The 25,819-nt window shown below is 43.6% G+C and overlaps 3 protein-coding genes across 4 annotated transcripts; all 3 read right to left on the minus strand.

The window, feature by feature from the left end:
- Positions 1-50: 50 nt before the first annotated feature.
- Positions 51-4,660, minus strand: dram2b (DNA-damage regulated autophagy modulator 2b). The gene is made up of 8 exons (XM_052076369.1): positions 4,452-4,660; positions 3,462-3,620; positions 3,049-3,116; positions 2,822-2,964; positions 2,548-2,725; positions 1,690-1,772; positions 928-1,020; positions 51-848 (listed from the first exon to the last, which is right to left on the minus strand). The coding sequence occupies exons 2-8, from the start codon at positions 3,590-3,592 to the stop codon at positions 711-713; spliced, it is 834 nt and encodes a 277-aa protein (XP_051932329.1). The 5' UTR covers positions 3,593-3,620; positions 4,452-4,660; the 3' UTR covers positions 51-710.
- A 692-nt stretch (positions 4,661-5,352) lies between these two features.
- zgc:153675 (uncharacterized protein LOC768179 homolog) lies at positions 5,353-9,603 on the minus strand. Its single transcript, XM_052076385.1, has 3 exons — positions 9,253-9,603; positions 7,834-7,921; positions 5,353-6,962 (listed from the first exon to the last, which is right to left on the minus strand). Exons 1-3 carry the CDS (start codon positions 9,259-9,261, stop codon positions 6,676-6,678), a joined length of 384 nt encoding a protein of 127 aa, XP_051932345.1. The 5' UTR covers positions 9,262-9,603; the 3' UTR covers positions 5,353-6,675.
- A 1,593-nt stretch (positions 9,604-11,196) lies between these two features.
- On the minus strand, positions 11,197-24,750 carry ippk (inositol 1,3,4,5,6-pentakisphosphate 2-kinase). 2 transcript variants are annotated; one of them, XM_052076313.1, is made up of 14 exons: positions 24,525-24,750; positions 23,175-23,234; positions 21,844-21,939; positions 19,892-19,958; positions 19,682-19,800; positions 18,091-18,180; positions 17,950-18,008; positions 17,802-17,874; positions 16,604-16,774; positions 16,407-16,530; positions 15,541-15,676; positions 15,265-15,367; positions 15,086-15,183; positions 11,197-13,018 (listed from the first exon to the last, which is right to left on the minus strand). In XM_052076313.1, exons 1-14 carry the CDS (start codon positions 24,603-24,605, stop codon positions 12,808-12,810), a joined length of 1,488 nt encoding a protein of 495 aa, XP_051932273.1. In that variant the 5' UTR covers positions 24,606-24,750; the 3' UTR covers positions 11,197-12,807. The 2 variants fall into 2 exon arrangements, with proteins under 2 accessions (XP_051932273.1, XP_051932274.1); XM_052076314.1 differs by lacking the exon at positions 24,525-24,750 and adding an exon at positions 23,919-24,470.
- Between the last annotated feature and the right edge of the window lie 1,069 nt (positions 24,751-25,819).

Genomic DNA, 25,819 nt, shown 5'->3' on the forward strand with positions numbered 1-25,819 from the left:
TTACATCTATGACTTGATAAGCAAGTTGATGGACTGAATAGTTTTTAAAAAAATAATTAAGTTGTCTACAAGTATGTATTTATTTACAGTGGGCCGAATAGAGAAAAACTGCAAATAACTGGCACCCATCATTGCCAATCCCCCCCCCCCCCCCCAAAAAAAAATGCAGTGGGGGAACACAGCAAATATGCAAATACGTTAATCCACAAGTCTACTGTATTAATGCTCCTCATTTGATTTACGAATGTAAACCGTAACCAAGATTTTCATGAGTAAACTAACTGACATTTCCATCACGTTCTCAAACCCAACACTCGTAACATCAGCAAATGACATGAAACCTCAGTTCAGTGAGCGCCTAACCAGTAACTCAGCTTCTTTGCGCTTTTTTTTTCCTGTGACAAAAGAGGATGGAAAATTAACCAAAGAGCGACAAAATAATGTCCCAAGTGGCTTCAAAAGGTGAGTAGCTTCTACTTTATTCCCCCCCCCCCCCCCCCCGCAAACAGCATACACAGTCCCTTTCCATTTCTTCCAATGGACTACGTGTGTGAAGTGAAGTCAGGCTTCACCGACTTTGCCATTCTTGTGCCGCAACAAGTGCTCTCAAACTTTTTCTGTTAAGAGTGGCTAAATAAGAAAGGGCACAGAAAGTGGAAAGGTGCTTGTAAAAAGTCGTATCGGCGTTACGTTTTTGTTACTTGTCCGTGTCACGTGGCTCCCTGTAATAGCGGCGACGACTCGGAGGCTTCGGGTTTGTCGGGGATATTGGCGGCGGCGAAGCTCCCCGCCGGCCAGTCGTACAAGTGGTCGCAATGCACCACCACTTCGGCTCGGAGCTTAATTTTCTTCAAGGGAGACGCGTACATGTCAGCACAATAGTGGCGGTGAGGGGGGAAAAAAGGGGGTGGGGGCAAGTAAGAGTACCTGGAAGTCTCGTATGTACGTCAGGAAGAAGCTGATGAAGGACAATGCCAGGGACCACTCGCACGTTGTGCTGATGATGTGAGCTGTGTAGCCCTGGACAAAAAAAAAAAAAAAAACACAAAAAACATCTAAAATCCTGTGATATTTGTTCCCATGGCAACTACATTTTGCTCTTGATTCAATCAAAAGCAAAACATAACGAATATTAATGAGAAATCCACCCAGTCAGGATAAGAATCGTTTTCGACTCACCAGCCTAGCTTGGAAAAAGGGGCATCAAAGATGATAAAAATAATCGTCGTTGAACGGTACATTGAAATAATCACAATCTAGTTCATTATAGATGATGTTAAAAAGATACGGTTATGTTTTAAATATTTTCAATACACGTTTTGTAAAAAAAAAAAAAAGGATCAACTTTACATTTCATACCACATTAATCAGAAATTCAACTCCCCTTTTCAAATCTTTTTACAGACGATAGAAAAATGAAATAATGTTATGCTTTTACAGCTGCCGTTCACTGTGAATAAAATTTGAAAGCGAGTAAAATCAATCTTTTCATTTTCAAATGTGATTAAATCCTTTGCCAACACGACCAATTTAAATATGGTCCTAAATTATTTGACGATAAAAGTGGGACTTTCTTCCCCACACATTCTTTTATTCTTTACATCACTGACGAATTTTTGGTTTTTGGATGGCCTTTTCGTGCATTTTGGATGCCACCCACGGTGGATCAATAAAACAAACACCACCCACCGTCTCTCCGGGCGACCAGTGCAACTTGCGGGCGATGTCCACTCCGGGCAGGCTGCTGTACATGACGACGGACGACACAAACACTGAGAGGCAGAGCTCAAGGAACGCAGCCACAGGAAAGAGATCCAACAATCGATCCGACTCCCCAACGGCTAAAAGCGAGCGTCAGTACAAAATGTTGCGCAATCAGCAGCTCCTGACTCACTGTGCTCTGGCACTCCTTTCTTTTGAGGGGGGACTCCGAAAACCTGAATGGCACTTTTGAACAACACTTTCTTTCCAACCAGTTTGTTATCCATCCGCGTACGACAGGCATGTCCAAAGTCCGGCCCGCGGGCCAAATCCGGCCCATGGTCGAATTTCATCCGGCCCTCGGCCCCCTGTCATAAAATCAGTGCCGTCTGGCCCGCAGGTTGGGCGCAATGGAACACGTGTTGCATTGACTGAGGTCTCGTAGACTGGTGAGTGATGTTTCATAGAGTACTGCTTCCCTCTAGTGGCTAAATGAGTAATAGCATTCACTAAATGAGTAATGGCATTTAGACACTAGAGGGCATCACTCACGAGTTAACAAGACATCACTCCGTGTTTATATTGACTGATATGTCATATTTCAAATTCCTGTTTCAAATGAACCAAAAGAAATTCTTAAGATTGTTGAAATTCAAATAAAAATGGAAATGTGAAACAGACTGGCTTACTAAAATTTGTTGAACAATATTGTTGTTCAATGTAAAGAATGTCAGCCAAGGTCGGCCCCCCGACATTTTACCACATAAAATCTGGCCCCCTTGGCAAAAAGTTTGGACACCCCTGGCGTACGATGTTGCGGCGCCGTCGTTGCCGTTTGAAGGATACTGGTGACGATGCTTGCGAAGGTCCACAGCGCCACAGCGAGGCGGACGTGGAAGATCCTCGCGCCGTGGACGCGGGGCTGCATGCGGTGCGACAGCAGCGTCTGCGCTAGGATGTACAGAGCGCCCACGCCCAACGTCAGCACGGCGCCCAGCAGGTGTACCGAAAACAGCGTGGTCTTCTGCAATGGCGGAGACCGACAAGGGCGGACTTCAGCAAACATTGTGCCTACAAATTCTACGGTCATTTCAAATGGTACTCGTTTTCCTTTGCTCACCTGAAAGTTAGCCACCACGCACATGCCCAAGGAGCTGAAGAGGCCCAGCAGCAGCCCGTAGCGGTTTAGTCTGTAGACGCATCGGTCATCGCTGCTCATAAGCGCCTCCACTTGTTTGTAGCGCACGTACACGGTGGCCATGCCTACACACACACACGCACACACACATGGTGCCATTAACATGAATGGAAATAGCCCGTTGTGTTGCACGTTGATTTTTGCTATACCTAAAAAGGCAGAGACGTCCAGCATGATGCCAAACACGCACCTCTCTGGTGCCATCGCTCCCGTGTCGCTAAAAACAACAACAAAGAATGTGATTTTGAAAAAGAGTCGCACAGATAACCCCCACACAGTTCATAATATGGTACCTCCACTTACAAGTAGAAACTTAACAACAGTTTGCCAGAAAGCAAAAATCTTTTTAAAGAGTTTTTTTTTTTTTTTGCACTACCAAGTGACGTTTACTGTCAAACTAAACATAAAACAAAGAGAATCACACATTCAACCAATCCACGTGTCTGCCTTATAGTCCGAAAGCGAAGCCATGAACTAAATTAGTTGTCGTCAACGAGCCGCCACTTGCCGTCATGTTTTCCTGAAATTCTCAACAGCCACCTCGAACCCCGGGGCGGGGTACCTTATGTAGGGCACCAGAGGGTCTACGTGTCTTAGGACCACTGCCGTGACGTAGGTGAAGACGAACGCCGACGCCGTCCACACCACCAGAAGGCTGGGCAGGAAGCTGAGGCCCTGCTGGAACCACCACATGACTTCCTCTTCCACTCTTGACCGTGTCCTACCACAAAATGAACACGGGATGATTTTGTAATTATCACCGATCATCCTGAAACCGACTTAACTGCTGCTGCCTACTGATGAGTGAATAAATGATCACTTGGATGAAGTTGTTCTCAATTAAGCGTACAACCTTTTGATTTATTATTGAAAGCTGTAATACTGTTTAATTGCTGTGGTTTTGTTGGGGGGAGGTTGTTGACCTAGAAAAAAAATTATGAACAAACTGTTCAATTACGACTTCTCTGACAGTAGTAATGAGAGAGTTATGCAGTATTACATCATGTTTTTTATGGCTGCCAAGGAAGTGTGGAACTGATAAAATCGGTGACGTACAGTTTGGGATCTGACTAATTACTGGCCAGCGTGTGTCCTGACTTAAGTCATGAGACTTTCCTGCCAAATTAAAGCAGCTACGGTACCATGTCGTTAAATTCTTCAAGTAGAGACAAATGCAAAAGTTAGCTGGTTTGTAAAAAGAGAGAAGTCGGAGCGGAAGTGAAACAGACAAGCGATTAAAGAAATAATCCCTTTTGCGCGCCTTACACGCAACGAACCAAACTCCAAAGACAAATGCCACACTTTAAAAACACTGAAACAAAATTACGTCTATTGGAAAAATGATGATATCGGTTCTGAAGCGGACGGAAAAGCCCACGCGATCCGGGGAACATTTATGAACGCGAATCAAGTCCTTCTGCCTTTCCTCTCATGCTAACAGCTTGTTGTCCAGCTCAATGTCCGAACGATGCTTTTATCGGCTGGGATTTGTTCTCATCCACCCGCGCGCTCATTAATGTGGTCCTACGGCAAACTAATAAATGACACTCACGTTACTCAGGGTAGTAGAATCCCCCCACAGCAAACGGCGTCGCTCATTTCAAACGCGGACTTTGACGATAGTTCATTGAACGCCGTTAATCCTCAATTTGGACTTGATGTTGGGGTTTTTTTCCGGCAGGTGACAAAGTAAACGACGCGAGCACCGGAAAGGCAGCTGTCAATCACACGAATGTATTTCGTGATGTATTACGCATGCGCAAAAACATCAACAGTCAAGCCATACTACGCATGCGCAAAAACATCAAACGTCAAGCCATACTACGCATGCGCTAATCGGGCATACAGCTACCGTACGCCTTTGGGAACAAATTGCAGATTTATTGAAGAACTTTGCCTTTACCTATACTTTAGGGATATGAATAAGCGTCAAAAATAAGAGGTATATACAAAAAGAGACAAATATGAGGGTCATATCTAACGATCAATAACAGTCTAACGAAACAAAGATTAACAAATAAAGGAGGCGGAACACCCCCCCCCCCAAAAAAAAACCAAAACTTGAAAACGGACATGGAAAACGGATCTTCTGTACCGTGCTAGGGCTATGATGGATAGTTGAAAAACATTTAAGTGGGTGCACGCTTCAACCGGTTTCGAAACCTTTTGTTGATCGTAGTGCTTTATTGAAAAAATGAATTCTCTCTCAGTCCTAAAATCATATGGCTTTTTTCCCGAAAGCAAATTACAATAAATGTGATTTTGACACAACCAATAAAACATTCATTAAGTACGTTTTTTCATATTAATTTCCAAGACGCCAAACAATACATTATTCCATATAGGACAAAATAAGTTAGCCTATCAAATAAAATCCGCAAGGTAAAGCCTGCGGTTTTTGCTTCTGACTAATCAGGTTCAATAAGAAAGATATTTGCTGTATTATCCTTCGAAAAACGACTTTATTGACATATTGAAAAGACATAATTCACAAATTCCCATCGGCAAAAACTCCAGCTCACTCCCGGTAACGCGCTGGCACTTTGAAATGTTGCAGAAATGGTCAAAAGACAGCAGAGTTGGGGAAGGCGATTATACTTCTGCTCGTACTGACTGATCAGGCACTTAAAAGATATAACAGCATTTCAATAGGAAAAAACACATTTCAGGAAGTCTATTTCTTGTGAGTGCTCGGCTTCATGTGAATTTTTTTATAAAACACACCCGACAAATGTGTACTGTAGAGTATTACGGCCCACACTGAAAAGAACTACTACAATGATAATTGTCAAAATGTAAACAAGAATAAGGTCAGACTGTTTTGGACACATGCATTATTTTTTCAAAGAAAATAACATTTAAGATGAGTATTTTACATGTTCTTTTCTGGAAGTCAGTTTTTCAGGATTTTTTTTTTTTAATGGGGGTGGGGGGTATTTCTCCCAAGAAAACACAAGTATTAAAAATGTATATAATTTAATTTTTTTTCCTGCGGGAAAAAGACTATTGTCATGCCAGGGGATTTCTTTTCAGGGAAAATATGTGGGGTTTTTTGGGGAATAGGTAAAAAAATAAAAAATAAAACGAATTTTTGAGGAAAAAAAAGAACATTTCAAATTCAAATTGAAAATGTTCTATGACCTCAGTGAGCGTTTATGACATGGGAAAAGATCTAACTTCTTTCAAGATTATATATTTTCATAATTGAAAATATGCAGAATTCTAATATGAAGACATTTTCCTAAAAAACAAAAAAAACTTGAAAATACAACTTAATTGCCCCCGAAAGTATATATTTTTTTCCCTGGCAAAACATAATTTATTTGACAAAATCTGATTTTTCTTCCATGTTTTTCATGCCAGGCATTACAGGAAAAAAAAATCTTGAAAACACGACTTCTTTCTCCCCTTTATTCTCTTGCAAGTTAATGCCGATTACCGTTTTGATTTTCGTCCTCATCAGTGCGGCCCTAATACTCACTGGGAGCAGTTACGCGAGGCTTCTCCTCAGCATGAAATTGAGAATGCCTGTTGAAACTGACAAAACCGACAAACCATGAGCAAAATATTTGATTGTGTGCGCAATGTCAAGCACAGTCCAGATTACGCACACACAAAATTGATCAACAGCCACCATGGTTGCGGCGTGGATTCCAGTCTGTGCAAGGATTTTTTTGTGTTTTTTTTTTTTGCTTTGTTTTCCCCCAGGTATTGAACATTGGACACATAAAAACCACACCACGTGGACCCTTTGTGAAAGTCTGAATGGGTGATCCTCACTCAGCCTTGTCCTTCCTCTTGGCGGTGAAGGGCACCTTGTTGGCCACCGTGGAGCCCACCGAGGACACGCCGCCCGCCACGGCCGACACGCCGCCCTTCACCAGGCCCACGCCGGCGGCGGGCACGGCGCTGACGGCCGATTTAGTGATCTCCAGGCTCTTGCCGCCCACCCAGGCCACGCCGCCGACGGCCGCGCCCACCACGCCCTTGGTGACGTTGAAGAGGCCGCCCGTCACTCGCCACACCATGCCGGGCTGCGCCGCTGTGTGATCCTTGGACGAGTCTGCCGGGACACACAAAGCGAAAATGGGAAAGAAGGTTTAATGGGTGGAGGGAGGGGGAATTAAAAACAAAAAACAAAAAAACACTCCTAATAAGTCACTTGTGTTTTGTTTGCTTGCTCTGTTGGATTATATAAAAACTAGGCTGAGCACCCACAATGTTTCCTTGAGAGAGGCACAACTAGCACCGAACACCATCATTTTCAGATTTAAACGCAATTACATGCTAACTGCTAATGTGAAACGCAGAACTGCGAAAGAGCAGAATAAGGGCTTAGATGTACCGTACACCTTTCACAAAAGTCTGGCTGGAACCGCATTAGGGCAGAGAACAAACAAATTGGCATAATAATGAAGAGGTGTTGAAGGAGAAAATAGAAGAACGGCTACACAGTAAGCTTACGCTCATAAAAATGGAAATGAATGCCGATTAATCAAATAATCATTGCGCCTCCGATCCTAAATTGCGTCATTCATCTTTGCACCAATTTATTTGATGGCATTTCAAGTTACCCTTTATCAGTGTGATTCTCAACATTTCACAATTTAGGGAGCACTGCAACCATGAGTGCCGCAAATAGAGCGACAAAAAAAACTAACAAATTACACACACACACACACGCACACACAAAATAGCAGCGGGCAACATGCATACACATATTGCACCATGTTCCCGAAGGGCATGCCAGCATTTGGACACCCTCGAGGCCCGGGAGGAGGGCCGCGCATTGTGTGTGTATTGTGTGTGTGTGTGTGTGTGTGTGTGCGTGTGTGTGTGCGTGTGTGTGTGCGTGTGTGTGTGTGTGTGTGTGTGTGTGTGTGTGTGTGTGTGTGTTGGCGGATAGAGAGAAAGGGTCATCTTCGGAAGCTTACCCTCTGCGGGCTCACTGCAGCTGGGCTCGTTTTGATTGGCGGCCAGGGTGGTGCCAGGCTGGGGCTCCACATTGACATTATTCACATTCTGCAGGAAAAATTGGAGATCAATTTCCAAAAGCAAAAAAATGGCCAATTTTGGTGGCTGGAACATGAAATCTTCATTTCACACATTATGAAACACGTGACATTTATACACAATTGGGTCACGGTCTTATGACATTGGTGGGCTCAGCCAACGTACCCAACACGTTGCATTCTGGGTAATGTAGTTTGTGACAAATTCGATTCAATAATTGACATGTTTCAGTCCCCAAGACAAAATTTCCTTCATGGACTAAATTAGAACATTGAATGGTTTATTTGTTTGTTTGTTTTTTAAATTTCTATGTAATGTTCACATTTAGATTCTATGTTTGTCTACATACAGTATGTTGAGAAGAATAATGTCAAAGTATCTTAACGTTAGAGCTGACACCATTTTATTCTCTTTCAAACGAGTCGAGTGACTCGACAGTGCCTCTGCAGTTACCAGGCAATTTCTACTTTCAGATTTATATTCCATATTTGTATACTAATGGGGAAGGATAAAATTGGCTTAGATGTAGCTTAAATTAATAGAATGCATGCCGTGTTCTTTTTCTTCTTCTTCAAACTAGTTGAATGGACTCAACAGCACCTCTGCTGGTGCCAGTCACTTCATGCGCTTCATTTCAACTCAATCCCGTCAAGGCTGAATTAACAAAACACCAAGTGAACATTTATCAACTGACTACAAATCAAAAGATCAATTATTATGCCCGTCTGTTGTCTGCAATTAAAAAAATACACCTTAAAAATCGTGCCTTATCCACAATGTTCTAAAGATTTGCAGGTGGTTCAGAAATTAGCCGTTACAATATTTTATAAAACGCAGTACATATTTCTGTGCTTTAAACCTATTTATATGCTCTCTATTTGATCTTGGATTTACATGGACATTTAAAGGCTTATCTGTTAATCGGTCTCCATCCTACAACAACATTTTGCAGGTGCTTACACAAGTAGTGGTCGAGCGACTGTGTGAGAGAGTACAATTGCTTCGATAACATACAAAAAGGATTGCACGGTAAAATGTCAAAGTTAGAGAGCAAATTAAAATAATATTCACCGTCTAGCTACTCTCTAAATAACGTCAATATTTGAGGGCTGCCCAATGACATGGTAGAAAGGAAAACACTTGGCCTTGGGGGGGAAAAAAAGTACAAAAAGTGCATTCATACACTACATGTTGAAGACAGTTCCTATAAACATATTCGAAACAACTGCAATAAGTTGATAAAAGTAAATGTTTATAAATATGAAAATCTGCATTTGGCACTCTAAAGTGTAAAAGTACCTTAGTGCGACATAAATATGACGAATAAGCACGTTTTTTACCTTGACCATCGTGCCCGTGTCACACCTGGCGAAGGAGAAACTTGACACCGTTTGTCTCTGCTCGTCTTTCAGCCTCCGACGACTAAGAGCCTTCGGGACGAATGACGAGCTCCAAGCGGGAAGAGGCTCACGGCGGCCGGCCTTCTTTGCACAGTTTCTCGGGCCCCGCCAGAGCTCGTCAACGTGGCGGCGTGTGCTTGTCTTGTCTTCCCGCAAGTCCGCTTCGCTTCGCGCACAACGCCACGCACGCACCAACGTTCCTCGGTTGCTGCTGTTTCTTCTTCGTTGCTCGCGTCTTGTCCTCTTCTTCTACATTTCTGCCGACGTGGCGCCGCGCAAATCAATGCGCGCGCTCCCGCACGCGCGCACGCACGCAGCCAGACAGACAGTACTTCCGGCTAAGTGCTTCATATTAAGAGACTAAATTATTTTCTTCATAATAATCCCTCATGTGTGGCTCGTTCCTGAAAGTCAAAAACCGCACTTTTATTTTTCGAAAATGAAGTCAAGCAAATTTTGAAACTGTGTGTGGTTCAAAGCCAATTTTTTAAAAACATGTTTTCCTTTATTGTGAAGTCGGGAAATGGCTCGGGGGGGCGTTGCAACTTAATCGACGGAAGGATGCAACTCCGGATCCCGAAGAACACCAGCGCTGACCTAGAGTGCGTGAGTGTGTGCGTGCGCGCGCGTGTCACCTGAATCGAGGCAGCCAAGCCATAAAAGTCACAGTGTTTTCAAGTGTGTTAAAGGTCAAGCGCAGCATGATGATGTTGGAAGCGACTTCGATTGACACAGAACCAGAATAAACAGTTTGACAAATTACATACACTTTACATACATAGACATGCACCTATGCACACACATTTTCATATTATACATACTCTAATATATATACATATATATAAAGAGAGAGAGAGAGAGAGAGAGAGAGAGAGAGAGAGAGGGGGCATTTGGAAGTTGATCAAAAGTAAAGCAAATGCAACATGCTGTGCAGCAAGCGTGTAGCGTTTGTGATTATGTGTTCTTTCGTGTGTTTGGGAGTTGGGTCTTTACTGTAAATCTAAAGCAAGAAAATAAATAAATAAACACATTCTATATTAAAATACAAGACATGTTTAGGTTTTTTTTTAAACATTACTTGTGTTAACGCTTAAATCACTGTAAAATCCTATTGACATGCTAATGGTAATTAGCATTAACTTTGGGTTTGGGATTTGTCTTTCAAATGAATTATTTACATACACCCGCTGTACAAACACATACACACAGTTAACATATTTCTCAAAACCACAAATTCTCCCGTCTGTGAAAAAAATAGTTCTAAAGAGTTCAATTTCAACTTTCTTCTTGGCTCCAATTATGTACAGCACGCCATGCACACACAGCACCACACTGCCCCCAAGAGGCCAACGTGCACACAGCAGGTTTCCTCCCACATTCCGAAAACATGCATGGCAGGAGTCTAAATTGCCCCGAGGTGTAAGTGTGAGTGCAAATGTTTTTTACGTCTCTGTGTGCCCTGCGATTGGCTGGCAATCAGTTCAGGGTGTCCCCCGCCTACTGCCCGAAGACGGCTGGGATAGGCTGCAGCACACCCGCGACTCTTGTGAGGAGAAACGGATTTGAAAGTGGAGATGGTTGGATGGGAGGAGGAAGAAGGAAACAAGATCTAGGTGGGAATGGTGAACAAGAATGAGAAGTTGGAAGATAAGGAGAGGGAGAAAGAATGAAATGAATGAGAATGAGAGAAAGGGAGATCTGGAGGAAAGAGAATTGTAAGATGGACGGAACAAGAAGAGGAGACTAAAAAAAAGGGCTGGGGAGGGGAAAAGGCAGCACGGAGAGGATGGGGGAGAACAAGAGGACCGAAAGTGGTTGAGAATGAGGACAAGATGGAGGAAAACAAAGATAAGGAAGTCAGGAGAAAATCTCTTCCGAAGACCGTTGTGTGTTTCAAAGTGTTTTTTTTAATTATTATTATTTTGCTCCAGTATAAATTGTGTGACAGCAGAGCTCATTGGTCAAAATCTACAAAAATAAATAATTTACATACAAAATGGCAGACAAACAGCCGTTGTATTTGCAAAGTTTTGTGCCCCAAACCATTTACACATACACACTTAAACACATACTGTAACCATCTTAAAAAGTCCTCCGAGGTCCTTACATCACTTTTAGCTTTCTTAAAAAAAAAAAGATTGATACTTTATTTGGGGTCTTTTTTTTCTGATTCATTCATCCATCCATACTGCAGAAGGCACCCCCCGCCTATCATTCGGAGCAATTCATATTGGACACACACACACACACACACACACGGCAATAATCTCCAGCCAATAAGCAGAATGGGCACTCACAGGAAGTAACATCACAGTAAGCACCTTTCACAACACCTGGAAAAGTCAGCACATTACTTCCCCCCCCATTTCACTTTTGACACCTTTTTGACTTTGTAGCGGTGCCGTAACATGGGCATCACGTCGCCCGCAAGTCGAGGGATATCTGAGGTTGTGAAGCTTTTTAACGCCGTGCTGCCCCCCGTAACTTGCCCACTTGTTGTGCAAGCATTGCGTTCAACATGCTCATTTTCCACATTCGGAGGTGCTATCAGTGCCAACATCACATCTGTTGAAAACGGGAGTGCCCGAAACATGGCTGGATACAAGTGCGCACCGGTTGTCCTGAAAGAATTCACTTCATTTGGTTTAATGGACATTAGGCACACATGATTAAAATGTGGTCGTTAAGACATTATATACACAATATGTTACGTTTTAATCAAGTGCAACCGATGTTCATTTTCAAGTTAAGTGAATACAAAGATGCCCCCCCCCACCACCCGCATTCACCCGTCAGTGTGTTTTAGAGTAGGCGCGTTGAATCTTACACTGCAGAAACAAAAAGTGGATTTCATCATGTAAAACGCGCAATCGGTAAACATGTTTGCATTAAGCCAATTTCAAAGGCCTTTTTTTTTTAATCCAACTCCTCTGCTGTGAAACAAACCCATGATTTTTTTTCTACGCGAAGGCTTTAAAACAAAATGTTTTTTTATGAAGCGGGCTTGCGATGACAATTCCATTTCATTTGCGAAAGCCCGAATATTAAATCTGTGTAAACCTCAGGAGCCGCAACGTTCTGGCTCTGATGCGCACCTCGTGTGTGAAAGTTTGTTAGAGAATCTCTTGAGAACCACAGTATTTTCGAACGCCGCAACTTTGAAGAATCTCTGTGAAAGGGGCTCACACACGCTCACACAAACACACACACACACACACACACACAGTCACATTAGTCCAAGTAAAAATGCGTTGCAGGTCCTCAGTGGTTTGGCAAAGGTCCCGGCCATACATTCAGAAAATGACATCATCATGACCGGCCTTCTAAGGCTCTCTTGGCACTATCCAGGTAAGCAGCGTTGCCATGGAGACACCTCATCAGGCCTCCATTCAGGGAGACAAAGCTGTCTCTCCTCAACCCCCATCCCCACCACCACCACCAAAGTCAATCAAACAGGAAGTTAAGGCAGGGCAGAGCAGGAAGCGGGTTCCCGGCTCAGACGGGCCTGAAGAGCAGCGTGCGGTCGTCTCGGTCGACGGCAGCGTCCAGCGTCCTGGTGTAGCACGACACGATCTTGTGGTCCAGGCTCAACTGCAGGGGGATGCTGTCCAGCGGCTTGGGGTCCAGGTCCAAGATGGACACCGAGTAGGAGAAGGTGGGCGGCCGGGACGACAGGAAGTCTCGCAGGCGACGCTGAGGGCACAACCTGCACACAAGTCCCAAGGAAAGTTGAACGCTAAGGTGGAGGCATGATTGAAAATGGATTTTTGAGTAGGTAAGCAGAGTGACAGTGTTTCGGTAGCTGGTGAGAGTTTCAGTAGGGCAAAAGGATTTTAGTGGCGTGTGCAAAATCATTTCAGTAGTGAGTGTGAGTGGAGAAGAAAAAATGTGTGGGAGCATTTTAGCAGTGTGGCTTGTATGAATGCATTTCAGTAGTGTTGGAGTATGGTTTCAGTAGTAGTAGTATGTGAGCGAAAAATTAAAAGCTCAGTGATATGTATGAGAGCATTTCAGTAGTTGAGAAGTGTTTTGGTAGTGCATGAGAGGAAAAAAAATAAGATCAGTTGTGAGCATTTCATATGAGAGATGTTTTTGTCTTGGAGATTTCCAGTTGAGAGTAGTGTGTAAATGTGTGAGAGTATTTCAGCCGTGTGTATGAGAGTGAAACAAAATTGTAGTGCGAGTATTTCATTCCGAGAAGAGATTTTGAGTTTTAGTGATTTTAGAGTTCCAGTAGGATGTGTGTGTGTATATTAAATATGACAGTGTTTCAGTAGTGTTGGAGATGGTTTCAGTAGTGTATGTGAGCAAAAAATTAAAAGCTCAGTGATATGTATGAGAGTATTTCAGTAGTTGAGAAGTGTTTTGGTAGTGCATGAGAGGAAAAAAAATAAGCTCAGTTGTGAGCATTTCACATGAGAGATGTTTTTGTTTTGGAGATTTCCAGTTGAGAGTAGTGTGTGAAGTGTGAGAGTATTTCAGCTGTGTGTATGAAATTGTAGTGTGAGTATTTCATTCCGAGAAGAGATTTAGAGTTTTAGTGATTTTAGAGTTCCAGTAGGATGTGTGTGTGTGTGTATATAAATATGACAGTGTTTCAGAAGTGTTGGAGATGGTTTCAGTAGTGTATGTGAGCAAAAAATAAAAAGCTCAGTGATGTGTATGAGAGCATTTCAGTAGTTGAGAAGTGTTTTGGTAGTGCATGAGAGGAAAAAAAAATAAGCTCAGTTGTGAGCATTTCACATGAGATATGTTTTTGTTTTGGAGATTTCCAGTTGAGAGTAGTGTGTGAATGTGTGAGAGTATTTCAGCCGTGTGTATGAAATTGTAGTGTGAGTATTTCATTCCGAGAAGAGATTTTGAGTTTTAGTGATTTTAGAGTTCCAGTAGGATGTGTGTGTGTGTATATAAATATGACAGTGTTTCAGAAGTGTTGGAGATGGTTTCAGTAGTGTATGTGAGCGAAAAATTAAAAGCTCAGTGATATGTATGAGAGTATTTCAGTAGTTGAGAAGTGTTTTGGTAGTGCATGAGAGGAAAAAAAATAAGATCAGTTGTGAGCATTTCATATGAGAGATGTTTTTGTTTTGGAGATTTCCAGTTGAGAGTAGTGTGTAAATGTGTGAGAGTATTTCAGCCGTGTGTATGACAGTGAAACAAAATTGTAGTGCGAGTATTTCATTCCGAGAAGAGATTTTGAGTTTTAGTGATTTTAGAGTTCCAGTAGGATGTGTGTGTGTGTATATAAATATGACAGTGTTTCAGAAGTGTTGGAGATGGTTTCAGTAGTGTATGTGAGCGAAAAATTAAAAGCTCAGTGATATGTATGAGAGTATTTCAGTAGTTGAGAAGTGTTTTGGTAGTGCATGAGAGGAAAAAAAAATAAGCTCAGTTGTGAGCATTTCACATGAGAGATGTTTTTGTTTTGGAGATTTCCAGTTGAGAGTAGTGTGTGAATGTGTGAGAGTATTTCAGCCGTGTGTATGAAATAGTAGTGTGAGTATTTCATTCCGAGAAGAGATTTTGAGTTTTAGTGATTTTAGAGTTCCAGTAGGATGTGTGTGTGTATATAAATATGACAGTGTTTCAGTAGTGTTGCAAGAGTGTTTTAGTAGTACATGTGGGCAAAATGAATGTGCGAGATTTAGGATTGACTGAAACAGGACAGCGCCGTGTCTGATAGCATTTCAACAGTTTGTAGGTCATTTTCAGTAAAACGCATGAGAGCGTTAGAGAAGCACATTGAGAGAGCGCTCTAAATGTAACCACTCACATATCCTGGTCTTCGTCATGTTCGTCATCAGCGCTGGGCACCAGGGCAACCATGATGGAGCAGTCCTTGGCCGTCATGGCGACGCGGTACTGATGCACCTGAACGCAACACGGCACGCTCACTAACAGGAAGTGGGCTAGGGCAAGCCAGGGCATCGCCGCGGTAACGGTCCGTCTCACCTTGGACACGGCGAAGTCCAGCGAGCCGTCGTCCTCCGCGGGACACTTCTGCAGATGATCCAGGAACGCTTCGTTGTACGGGCCGTCCACCTGCAGGGCATTTCTGGTTGTGTGTGTGTGTGTGTGTGGGGGGGGGGGGGCGGAAGTGATGTCACATAAGGACACAGGAAGTGATGTCAAACGGTGCGACATACACTGACAGCTTTCTTTTTTTTGGCGCACATAAAATACTAAAAGACTCTATTGAGGAAGTGATGTCAGCCATGCCGACGTTACCTCTCCTTGGGGAAGTCACGCAGGTGTTGCTCCACTCGCCGATAGAGCGGATAAAGGCCTTCGATGTTCAAGTTGTCCAACATTTGCGTGTTCAGGATGCGGGAGAGGACACTGTCATTGGGCAAACCCTGAGAGCCTGCGCATACGACATCCAAGGCGACATTGTTACCAACATTTAGTCGGGCGCCGTCAAAGCACCGCAACACTATTAGGCAGTGACATGTGGAGGAACATCGTTTGCATGTTTTTTTTTTTTTAAGGTCAACTGACTGTTCGGTCGATGGTGTGTCAGCATTTAGACAATACCGGCATGATTTGATGAGATGTTACATCAGAAATTAGACGGTGTCACCAGCTAGTAATCAGTGAGATAGAAACGTGCCACAACTGGTGTTTAGTCAATGTCATTATTATGATGCTGTTTATATTGATACTGTATCAAGACGCGTATCATAATCTTTGCCATGATGACCAGTATTTAGTCAGTCCCCTTTTTCAACTTAATGACAGATTTAGAGATTCAACCTACAGTGTATGGACAGCGTCACATCATCAATATTTATTCGGTGTGCTCATCATGAAATGGAGAGGCAACGTGTCCAGCGATTAGTCATTTGCATTGTCGCCGGAATAACGAGATGCTAGATGTTGTCAACATTATAGCATCGCAACAAGAAAGACTGCAAGCAATTAGTCAGTGTCGTGAGGACAAATGAAGAGATGCGACATGCATCCTCAGCGTTTAGTCAGTGTCATTTTCATCGTGACATATGAAGACAAGCTACAGCGCCAGCATTTAGCCAGTGTCATTTTTATCATGAAAGGCAGATCAAGGAGCAGAGACAGAAGGCGGAGTCTGGTCTGACCGTGTCGATTTCTCTCCTTGTTGAAGAGGCTGGCCTCGCAGAAAGTCCGACCCTCTTCCCGTCGGTCCGTCATGACCCCGCCACTCCCGCCGCCGCCGCTGTTCAAGAGGGCGTTGACCAGCACCTGCGTGCCGGAACTTCAGCTCTACATCTCCCCCACCGATCATCTTTTTCAATTGATGGTGGAGAGCGCTTACCTGGATGAAGTCGCTGAGGACAGCCTTGCCGCTCACGTGAGCGTGGATGCGGTTGTTGGCGTACAGGAAGTAAGGTCGGAGGTGGTAGAGCAGAGAGTTGAGATCCGACGCGTCTTCGCCGCCGCTGCCACCGTGGCCGCCCTCCTTGCTGCTGTATATACACTGACCCCCCTGAAGCCCCCCCCCCCCAAAAAAACAAAACACCATGACATCACACACGTTAGCATCCAGTCGCTTCTTTTTCCAGGTCCCCTTTTGAATAAAAACGAATCAGTCAGGAATGGGGCGAATTCTTTGAAAAACGATTTATTTGAACTCATTCAGTGGCATTGACGGCCTTTGATGTCATCAATCCATTTACGCAGGGGGCTGCAGTTTATAATATAATAAACCAATTCAATCATAGCAATTTATTTCCATGGAACGACTTTAAAAATAAACACGATTAATTGTAATAATATATAATAATTTTATTATTATAGTAAAAATAATTAATTGTAAATAATTTAATTAAAGGTTCATTCATAACTAGGAAAACATGATAACATAAGAAAATAAATCAAACAATACTAAATGGTTTGGTAAAAATGAAATCAAATTTGAAAAAGTTCAATGCATAAAAAAAAAAAATTAATATTCATTCATTCATTCATCTTCCTAACCGCTTGATCCTCACTAGGGTCATGGGGGGTGCTGGAGCCCATCCCAGCTGTCTCCAGGCAGTAGGCGGGGGACACCCTGAATCGGTTGCCAGCCAATCGCAGGGCACACAGAAACGAACAACCATCCGCACTCACACTCACACCTCGGGGCAATTTAGAGTGTTCAATCAGCCTGCCACGCATGTTTTTTGGAATGTGGGAGGAAACCGGAGCACCCGGAGAAAACCCACGCAGGCCCGGGGAGAACATGCAAACTCCACACAGGGAGGCCGGAGCTGGAATCGAACCCGGTACCTCTGCACTGTGAAGCCAACGTGCTAACCACTGGATACCGGGCCGCCCAAAATTAATATGACTACAGTATATAATTATAAAATAAACATTTTGCATCTATATATTTTTATTTCCTGAAAAGCGTATAAGTCTTATTGTGAAATCAAAACAGATGGTAAAATGTATTAAAAAATTTCTGCGTGGATTCGTTCGTTTTATTCTCCCCCCCCCGGCCACCATTTGACTGAACATTAAAAGTGCACCTTAAAGATTTTGAAGTTGTTCTGAGGTTCTTCAATGAGCTGCCGGACAGCAAAGTGCATCCTCGCTCGGCTCCTGCGGGAACAAGCCGAGACGTCACGGGGCGCAGGCAAACTCGCTCGCTCGCTCACAGTCGGCATGTCGACTCACCCTGAGAACAAGTCGAGGGGACAGTACAGGCTGCGTCTCTTCCAGCGCCCGCTGGACACCTGCCCGAGTTGACAAAGGCAAACGTTGGCGGCGCCGCGCTGCGTTGCGTTTGGGTCGTGTCGTTTCGTTTTTGGGCTTTACCTTGTAGTGTTGGTGCATACAGAAGCGACACACTTTGCTCTTGATGTCTCTGCTGATGTGCTTGGCCGATGGCAGGAAGCCGCACTTGGGCTAAAAGGCACACAGGATCGACAAACGTTTTGAGAATCCATTATTCTCTTGGTTATTCCATCAGTGAATAGAATTCGATTTTATTTTGCACTAAAAACACCCCCCACCATCCAAATTCTATTAATTAAATGAATAGTGTTATTTATTTGGTATTGCTTAGTGCTTAAAAAAAAAGTGCAATATCACACAAGAGGGATTCATGATGTACTCATCAACCCCTTTGAAAAGAATTCAGTTATTGGTTCGCTAATTGTTTGCCAAAGTAAAAGCAGTTGTTTGCAAATGTCTTATTTTGACACAACACAAAATAAAATCTGCCTGCCGCGGGCAATGTTGGATGTAATGTGATTGCGCAATTTCATGACAAAAACGGAGGCAGGAGGTGAATTCCATGACACGACTGCAGGGAAAACTTTGGAATGCTTTTGATTTATATTAGCTGCATATGTTTGCATAATTGCTTCTAGCATTTTTAAATTTTTCAGAATATAAGAAAAAAAATTAAGGCACATTAGTGTTTTTTTTTATACAGGATTGTAACAAAAACTTCAACCTGGATGAGTGAACACGTAAGCACCAAGAAAAGGACTTCATAAAAAAATACTAATGTGTGTGCTCTAAAAAAAAATTATATCCATATTTTTCGTTTTTCAAAAACATCACTTCCTCTTTCTGAGGCCCACTCGTATGATTCGACTCTGATTTGACATGAGCCATTCCGAGTCTAAAACTTGCCATTTTTCCACGTACGAAACGGAAGCGCCACCTTGTGGAGCAATGTATTAGTTCGCCTGGCATTTGGAAAAGGCGCTTTTGAGCACATCATGTTGGGCTCAACTAGCGATGACGTGCATTGCTGAGTCCCGGAGCACACAAAGTGCATGAAAACATTCAAGACTGGTGACAAGACGTTAAAATGAAATTGAGATTTGGATGACAAAGACGATCTGACGAGTACATTGGCGAAGAAAAAGTTCAAAGCAATGATTCGCTCAAGCAAACTTTGACGCTAGAAACCAGAAGGGAGCTGCGCAACGGATTAGACGTGCTCTGGATTTTGGAAATGTGTTCTTAGAATATGCGGAATGTCATTTAGAGAGCGTGTGTGTGTGTGTGTGTGTGTGTGTGTGTTTGTATGACTATTCTTGTGAGGACCACTGTGATTATAAGACCAAAGTAGTGAGGACATTTTTGACAAGTGAGGACATTTAGGCCAGTCCTCACAAGTTTTTCATTCTAAAGGCCTCTAGAGGCTTTATATAGGAGGTCCTCACAAATACACCAAAAATGATTTTTTGTGTGTATTTTCATTTCACTTCAATACACCCACTTTTTACTCACTACCGCCACCTATTGATTTCTGAAATAATTTTGTTCCAACAAAACTGAAACTATAGAAAACAGTCTCATGGGCTTATTAGAAAGCAAAACAATGATGTATTTTTTACTATATCTAATATTTGTCTAAGTTTAAGTGTGTGTATGTGTGTGTGTGTGTTACCTTGATCTCCACGCAGAGCGGCGGCGTGTGCGAGTGCTGCAGGAGGCTCGGCGCGGTCAAGTTGGGCAGGCACAGAGCACAGCTGCTGTAGATGTCCATCACTTTGTCGCAGCGCCACGCTAACGCACACATACACACACACGTGGGTAAAACAGGCGTGCGTGTTGCTCGTCTTGCTGCTCATCGATGGTGCGTGCGCTGGTCTCTTACCGGGTCGCTGAGGTTGAACTTTGATGGACAGCTGACGCACAAACTCCAACGGCAGCTTAACCACTTCCTGGAAGGAGAAGAAAAACAAAAGAAAAATAAGTACAAAATCGGAATCTGCTTTCTGGCGCGACCCCGAGTATATGATCATTTTCCCTCCAAAATGTGGGTTACTTTTGTCGTCATGCTATTGTGTATTATTTTCAAATAGTATTTGTGATTTTTTTTGTAAATATTTCTATTTTTGCCACTGTTTTTAGAACTTCTCTAATATTTTGTGCATTTTGAAATATTTTATGAGCGGCTCGGTGGTCCAGTGGTTAGCACGTCGGCTTCACAGTGCAGAGGTACCGGGTTCGATTCCAGCTCCGGCCTCCCTGTGTGGAGTTTGCATGTTCTCCCCGGGCCTGCGTGGGTTTTCTCCGGGTGCTCCGGTTTCCTCCCACATTCCAAAAATATGCATGGCAGGCTGATTGAACACTCTAAATTGTCCCTAGGTGTGAGTGTGAGTGCGAATGGTTGTTCCGTCTCCGTGTGCCCTGCGATTGGCTGGCAACCGATTCAGGGTGTCCCCCGCCTACTGCCCGAAGACAGCTGGGATAGGCTCCAGCACCCCCCGCGACCCTAGTGAGGATCAAGCGGTATGGAAGATGAATGAATGAATGAATTAAATATTTTATGAGCGGCTCGGTGGTCCAGTGGTTAGCGCGTCGACTGCATGGTGCAGCACCCCCCCGCGACCCTTCTGAGCGGTTCGGAAAATGAATGAATGCAATTTATTTTCAAATGTTGTATTTTTTAAAATTGTGTATTTGTCTAATTTTAAAATAGTTTTCAAATCTTCATCTGACATTCATTCATTCATTTTTTTAAGAATTGCATAATTTTTGTTTCCTCTTATTTTTTTTGGGGGGGGGGGTCTTACATGTATATGTGTACATTTTATGTATTTTGTATACTTTTCCTTTTTTTTAAGAATCGAGTGTTTATTGATCAATTTGTTTAAAATGATGTCTTTTTCCATCAAATCAATTTGCATTTTATTTGATCTAAATTGTTTCGGCTTTGGCGCTCTTGAGGAGGTCGCAAGTGTCCCTAATGATATGACTTGCCGTACTCCCGTTAGCAAGACCCAGTCGTATTTCTTGAGGCAAAACCGTTACATTATTTATCATCATCACCCCACCCCCTCCCCCAATAGTAGTGATCGGACATTTGGGGAATTTCGATCGGAATTTCCGATTCGCGAATATGTGGAGCAGGCGGCTTAGGAAACAAAGGCTGCATTCATCGCAACTTTCGCAACATTGTTTCAAGGCTTGTGAAATGACGCGCTTACGGTGACGCCTGGGGGGGCCAACCGGCCGCGCACATCTTTCATCTGTGACATTCAGACGCTTTTGCAGCGGGTAGAAGAAGAAACAAAATTGCGTTTCATCCTCAATGGACGTCAGCTGACTGGCTCCATAATCGGAACACTGCGGCTTCTTGACCTGCCATGACCTTTTTATTAATTTTTTTGTTAGCGCAACGCCACAGAGGCATTTTTGGGGGGAATGCTGCAAACATGCACTGTTGATAAAGAAAAAGACAATGTTGCCCACTTGTCTTTCATATTTACTGCCATCTATTCGCAACATTTTTAGGATGCCTTCTTCCCCCCCCCCCCCCCCCCCTCAGTGTTAGAAAGAAATATCTTTGTTAGTTTGGTTCGCTGTGAGTATGTACGATAAATACAGTTGGAATGTGATCGAACCTGCCCAAGCCTAATCCTAACCAAGACCCAAATGTCAATTTCAGGCTGCAAAAATGATCTTGTGGCATCTTGTCACCTCGCGGTGGAATTGTTGCGTAACCCGCACAAAAGGCAATTTCCTCTCTAATTGCGCCGTACCTTCTCGTGAATGTGTGTGTGTGAGGTGAGGTGTGTGTGTGCGCGAGTGCGGGCATCTCACTCCGCTGTGGATGAACTTGTCGCCAAGCAGTCTGCTCATCACGTTGGAGCTGAAGTCCACAATGTTCTGGATCTGCCTGAAGGCCTGCTCCGCCGTCTGAAATGCACACGTGGGCACACGTAACACACGCGTGGGTCGTGTACACCAGGGGTGTCCAAACTTTTTGCCAAGGGGCCCAGATTTTATGTGGTAAAATGTCGGGGGGCCGACCTTGGCTGACATTCTTTACATTGAACAACAATATTGTTCAGCACATTTTAGTAAGCCAGTCTGTTTCACATTTCCATTTTTATTTCAACAATCTTAAGAATTTCTTTTGGTTCATTTGAAACAGGAATTTGAAATATGACATATCAGTCAATATAAACACGGAGTGATGTCTCGTTAACTCGTGAGTGATGCCCTCTAGTGTCTAAATGCTATTACTCATTTAGTGAATGCTATTACTCATTTAGCCACTTGAGGGAAGCAGTACTCTATGAAACATCACTCGCCAGTCTACGAGACCTCAGTCAATGCAACACGTGTTCCATTGCGCCCAACCTGCGGGCCAGACGGCACTGATTTTATGACAGGAGCCGAGGGCCGGATGAAATTCGACCGCGGGCCGAAAATGGCCCGCGGGCCGGACTTTGGACATGAGTGGTGTACACACACCGAAAACACGTCAAAGTTGCGAAACACTGTTCCAAACATTCGTGGTGGCATACTGGCCTACTGTAACCCGTCAAACAATAAGCATAAATATCCAGACGGGGGCGTGCGTGACTTCAGCTGAGGTGGCGCAGAAACATCACAAATGTGATTCTCTTGGCTTTTCGCAGTTCCTGTCGTGCTAGCTGGCGATCAAACAGAAGGAATTGCTCACATCTTAACACAGAAAATTAGCCTGTTCGCGATATGTTAGCATGAGTCACATTTGGCCTCTTATAACAAACGCAAATGATTGCTGCCGGTTAAAACAAAAAAGGTTGAAAGTCCCGAAAAGACAGTGCAGAAGGGCGACTTTTGAAGGACCCGCTGATACGTTTTCAAGCGTCCTCCGCTCGCTTGTAAGGTGCTCGACTCTTAAAAGCAATTTTGGCTTCCATCGTTTCCTACTGGGATTAAGAGACATTTGCATGCCGAGTCAACGCAAATGAGTTTAACACGCCCCAACCCACCTGTGTAAGTGTGTGTGTGTGTGTGCGCGCAACACACAAGCATCCGGAGAACTTGATGTGCTTTCAAAACAATTTGAATTAAAGGGCACACGCAGTCAGGCATATCCCTTCATGTGTCATGTAAAGGAAAAAAGTGGAAAAGGTGCCAAAAAGAAACATTTGCTTTACCTGCGGTGGGTTTTCAGAGTCCTCTGCGGGATATTTAAGCAGGCGAAGAACTTTGGACAGCTACACACACACACACACACACACACAAACAAAACAAAAATCAATATCGATTTAAAAATGTGTAGATTTCAGGTAATACTTGAATTGATTATGAAAATAAAAGCATTGGGGCTTTAGCTATTCTTATAATTCTTCAGCTCTAGTAGAGGTGCAACAAATAAGCCATTCATCAACAAGTCATTGATTCACAATTTCATGAAGTCAGTAAGGTATATAGATCTCACCGATTAAAGATGATCCCATACCTTGATTCACTCGCACCTTTTAAATCAAAAAATGAGTTTTGGGCACGCCGAGTTAAATATTAGACTATGTTGTTTTGTTAAATTTCTTGTTCAGTTTCATTCCTGGTACCTTGAAAGGTGTAACATGTGACGAACAGACTGAAAAGAAAACATGTGCCTGAAAGCACAATGTTTGACAGTACAATACGCATCATACCTGTTAACGTTATAAACAAACAAGAAATAGTTAAATGTCAGCTCTTACTTTTGACTTCAATTTACTTTTTTTATTTGTCCACACAAATTGACCTGCGGCTATGTACAAGACATTTAAAATCAACAAGACACTGGAAAAAAAAACAAGTGGTCTCAGCAGTTCTCCGGGACTGCGTGACTGAGACAGAGGGGGGGTGACGAAATCAGAGGACGTTTTCGTGACATTTTCCTGAGAGCAGCTCACATGATTCCAAGCGACAAATGGGCAGCATCGAGCTCAGAGCCTAGTTATCATGTCGACCAAAACAAACAAACAAAAACCAAAGCAGGTGTGCTGTCCCAGAGCGTGCGAGAACACGACGCCGTTCGATCACTTGTTGCTCAACGTAGACATGCTCGGGCTGGTCCAGCGCCTTGAGGGGATGGGCGGGCGCGTGTACGCGAGCGCCCCGCGCACACGCACTTCTAACCGACTAGACTTGACTCGGCTTTGGTCTGCTCTGTCCAGCCGGCTGCCAACAGACCCGAGAGCACCTTCGGGATGCTCCGTGATGAGAACCCACACGAACCCCGGCCCCCCACTCGCGCCAGCATGTACATATCGGACGTGTCGATTCTTTGTGGTGTTTGTACGATTTTACGTGTGTTCTCAATGAATTTTCGTCAAGCTAGCAAAACAGCCCAACGACGTTGTGTACAAATTCTCCTCCGGTCCGGTGGGTGACACCTCCATCATCATGCTTTCAAGACACATTCCCCGGGATATTTTCCCGGTGAGTTGAGGCCGGCTGAAGGTGAAACTAAGTGTCAAGCGGCGGTCTGGAAACCGTCGTTAGCCTAGCCGACTCACCTGTACGTGGGAGACCACCAGGCTCTTGTTGCCCTCGCCGTGGTAGCGCCAGTCATTCTCGTCCATCTTGTCCAGCTCCATGACGGCGAACGTGGCTGACCCCCGCTCGCGTTCGGCGGCGCCGGGCGAGTTTACGCGCTGGCGAGTGGCGAAGTGGCCGCTGGCAAGTCCGCCAACTATTTGCGAGTCAGTTAACGGCGCTTTCACACACCGAGTTTTGCCCCACTGCCGATTCCTGCCAGTGCCTAGCGCACACCTACTTCCACCTACGTTTTCAAAGTACACATCCACGTCACGTTGACGTACGCGTTGCTTGAGCACATATACGACAATTACACACATTACTTATTCTACACACGTCTACAGTGTTACAGTTAATTGTACTTTAGTAGATTTAAGAAGGCATACGATAGAATCAAAAATATTTGGTGACGTTGACTTAATTTTGGTAAACGATTTGACTCTGAAGCAATCTGCTTCCGTTGTGAACTTCGATCACTTGCCGCGATACTTTGACAAACAGATAGATCAGCCAATCGGCGTCACTTACTCCAGAACGAGGCGTTCCCACCCAATTCTGATTGGCCAATTTTGCACGACGGCGCTTCCGTGTTTTTTTTCTGTAAAGTTCACGAAGTGGAAACGTCCAGTTGATCATATGATCGATGACTAATATACGCCCTCGCGTGGATGAGTGTTTTATTTTGAAAGAGAAGAACAAGGACTTCTCTGGGATAACTTCTCTGGGGTTATTCAAAAGGCTTTCATACAGTACATTTTCCGTGTACATGTTGTGCGGTAGTCTTTGTTTAGTAGGATTTGACTCAAATAATTGTCCACTCAATCATAAAAAGCAAATCTTTTCACAAAGTATTTGTTTCCTGACTTTTCATATGTGGAAAGTTAGACCACCTCTTCAAACGGACATATTACGTTTATGAATTTTCAGCATTGTCAATTTGAAGTAATGTACTGGTTTTGAATAAGAGATGGAAATTTAAAGTTGTTTTTGTCCAATTATCAGAAAAAATTGACAGATTTAATCAATTATTAAAATGATCGTTCGCCGCAGCTCTAATCCTGTCACTTTGCCTGCTTTGATGACTGAGAAGAACAACAACAAAAAAGAAAACAGCTCATAACACTGATGGCAGGACGCAGAGGTTTTGAAACGGACTTTTCAAACCTAGAAACTGGTGGCTAGACACGCCTACTGCACAGCGTTATTTACCTTATCAGATGACATGTTGCAATTGGATTAATTGAATGGCATTTTCCATTCATTTCAATGTCAG

The sequence above is a fragment of the Hippocampus zosterae genome, chromosome 9, assembly GCF_025434085.1.
Source record: "Hippocampus zosterae strain Florida chromosome 9, ASM2543408v3, whole genome shotgun sequence".
Taxonomy (NCBI): domain Eukaryota; kingdom Metazoa; phylum Chordata; class Actinopteri; order Syngnathiformes; family Syngnathidae; genus Hippocampus; species Hippocampus zosterae.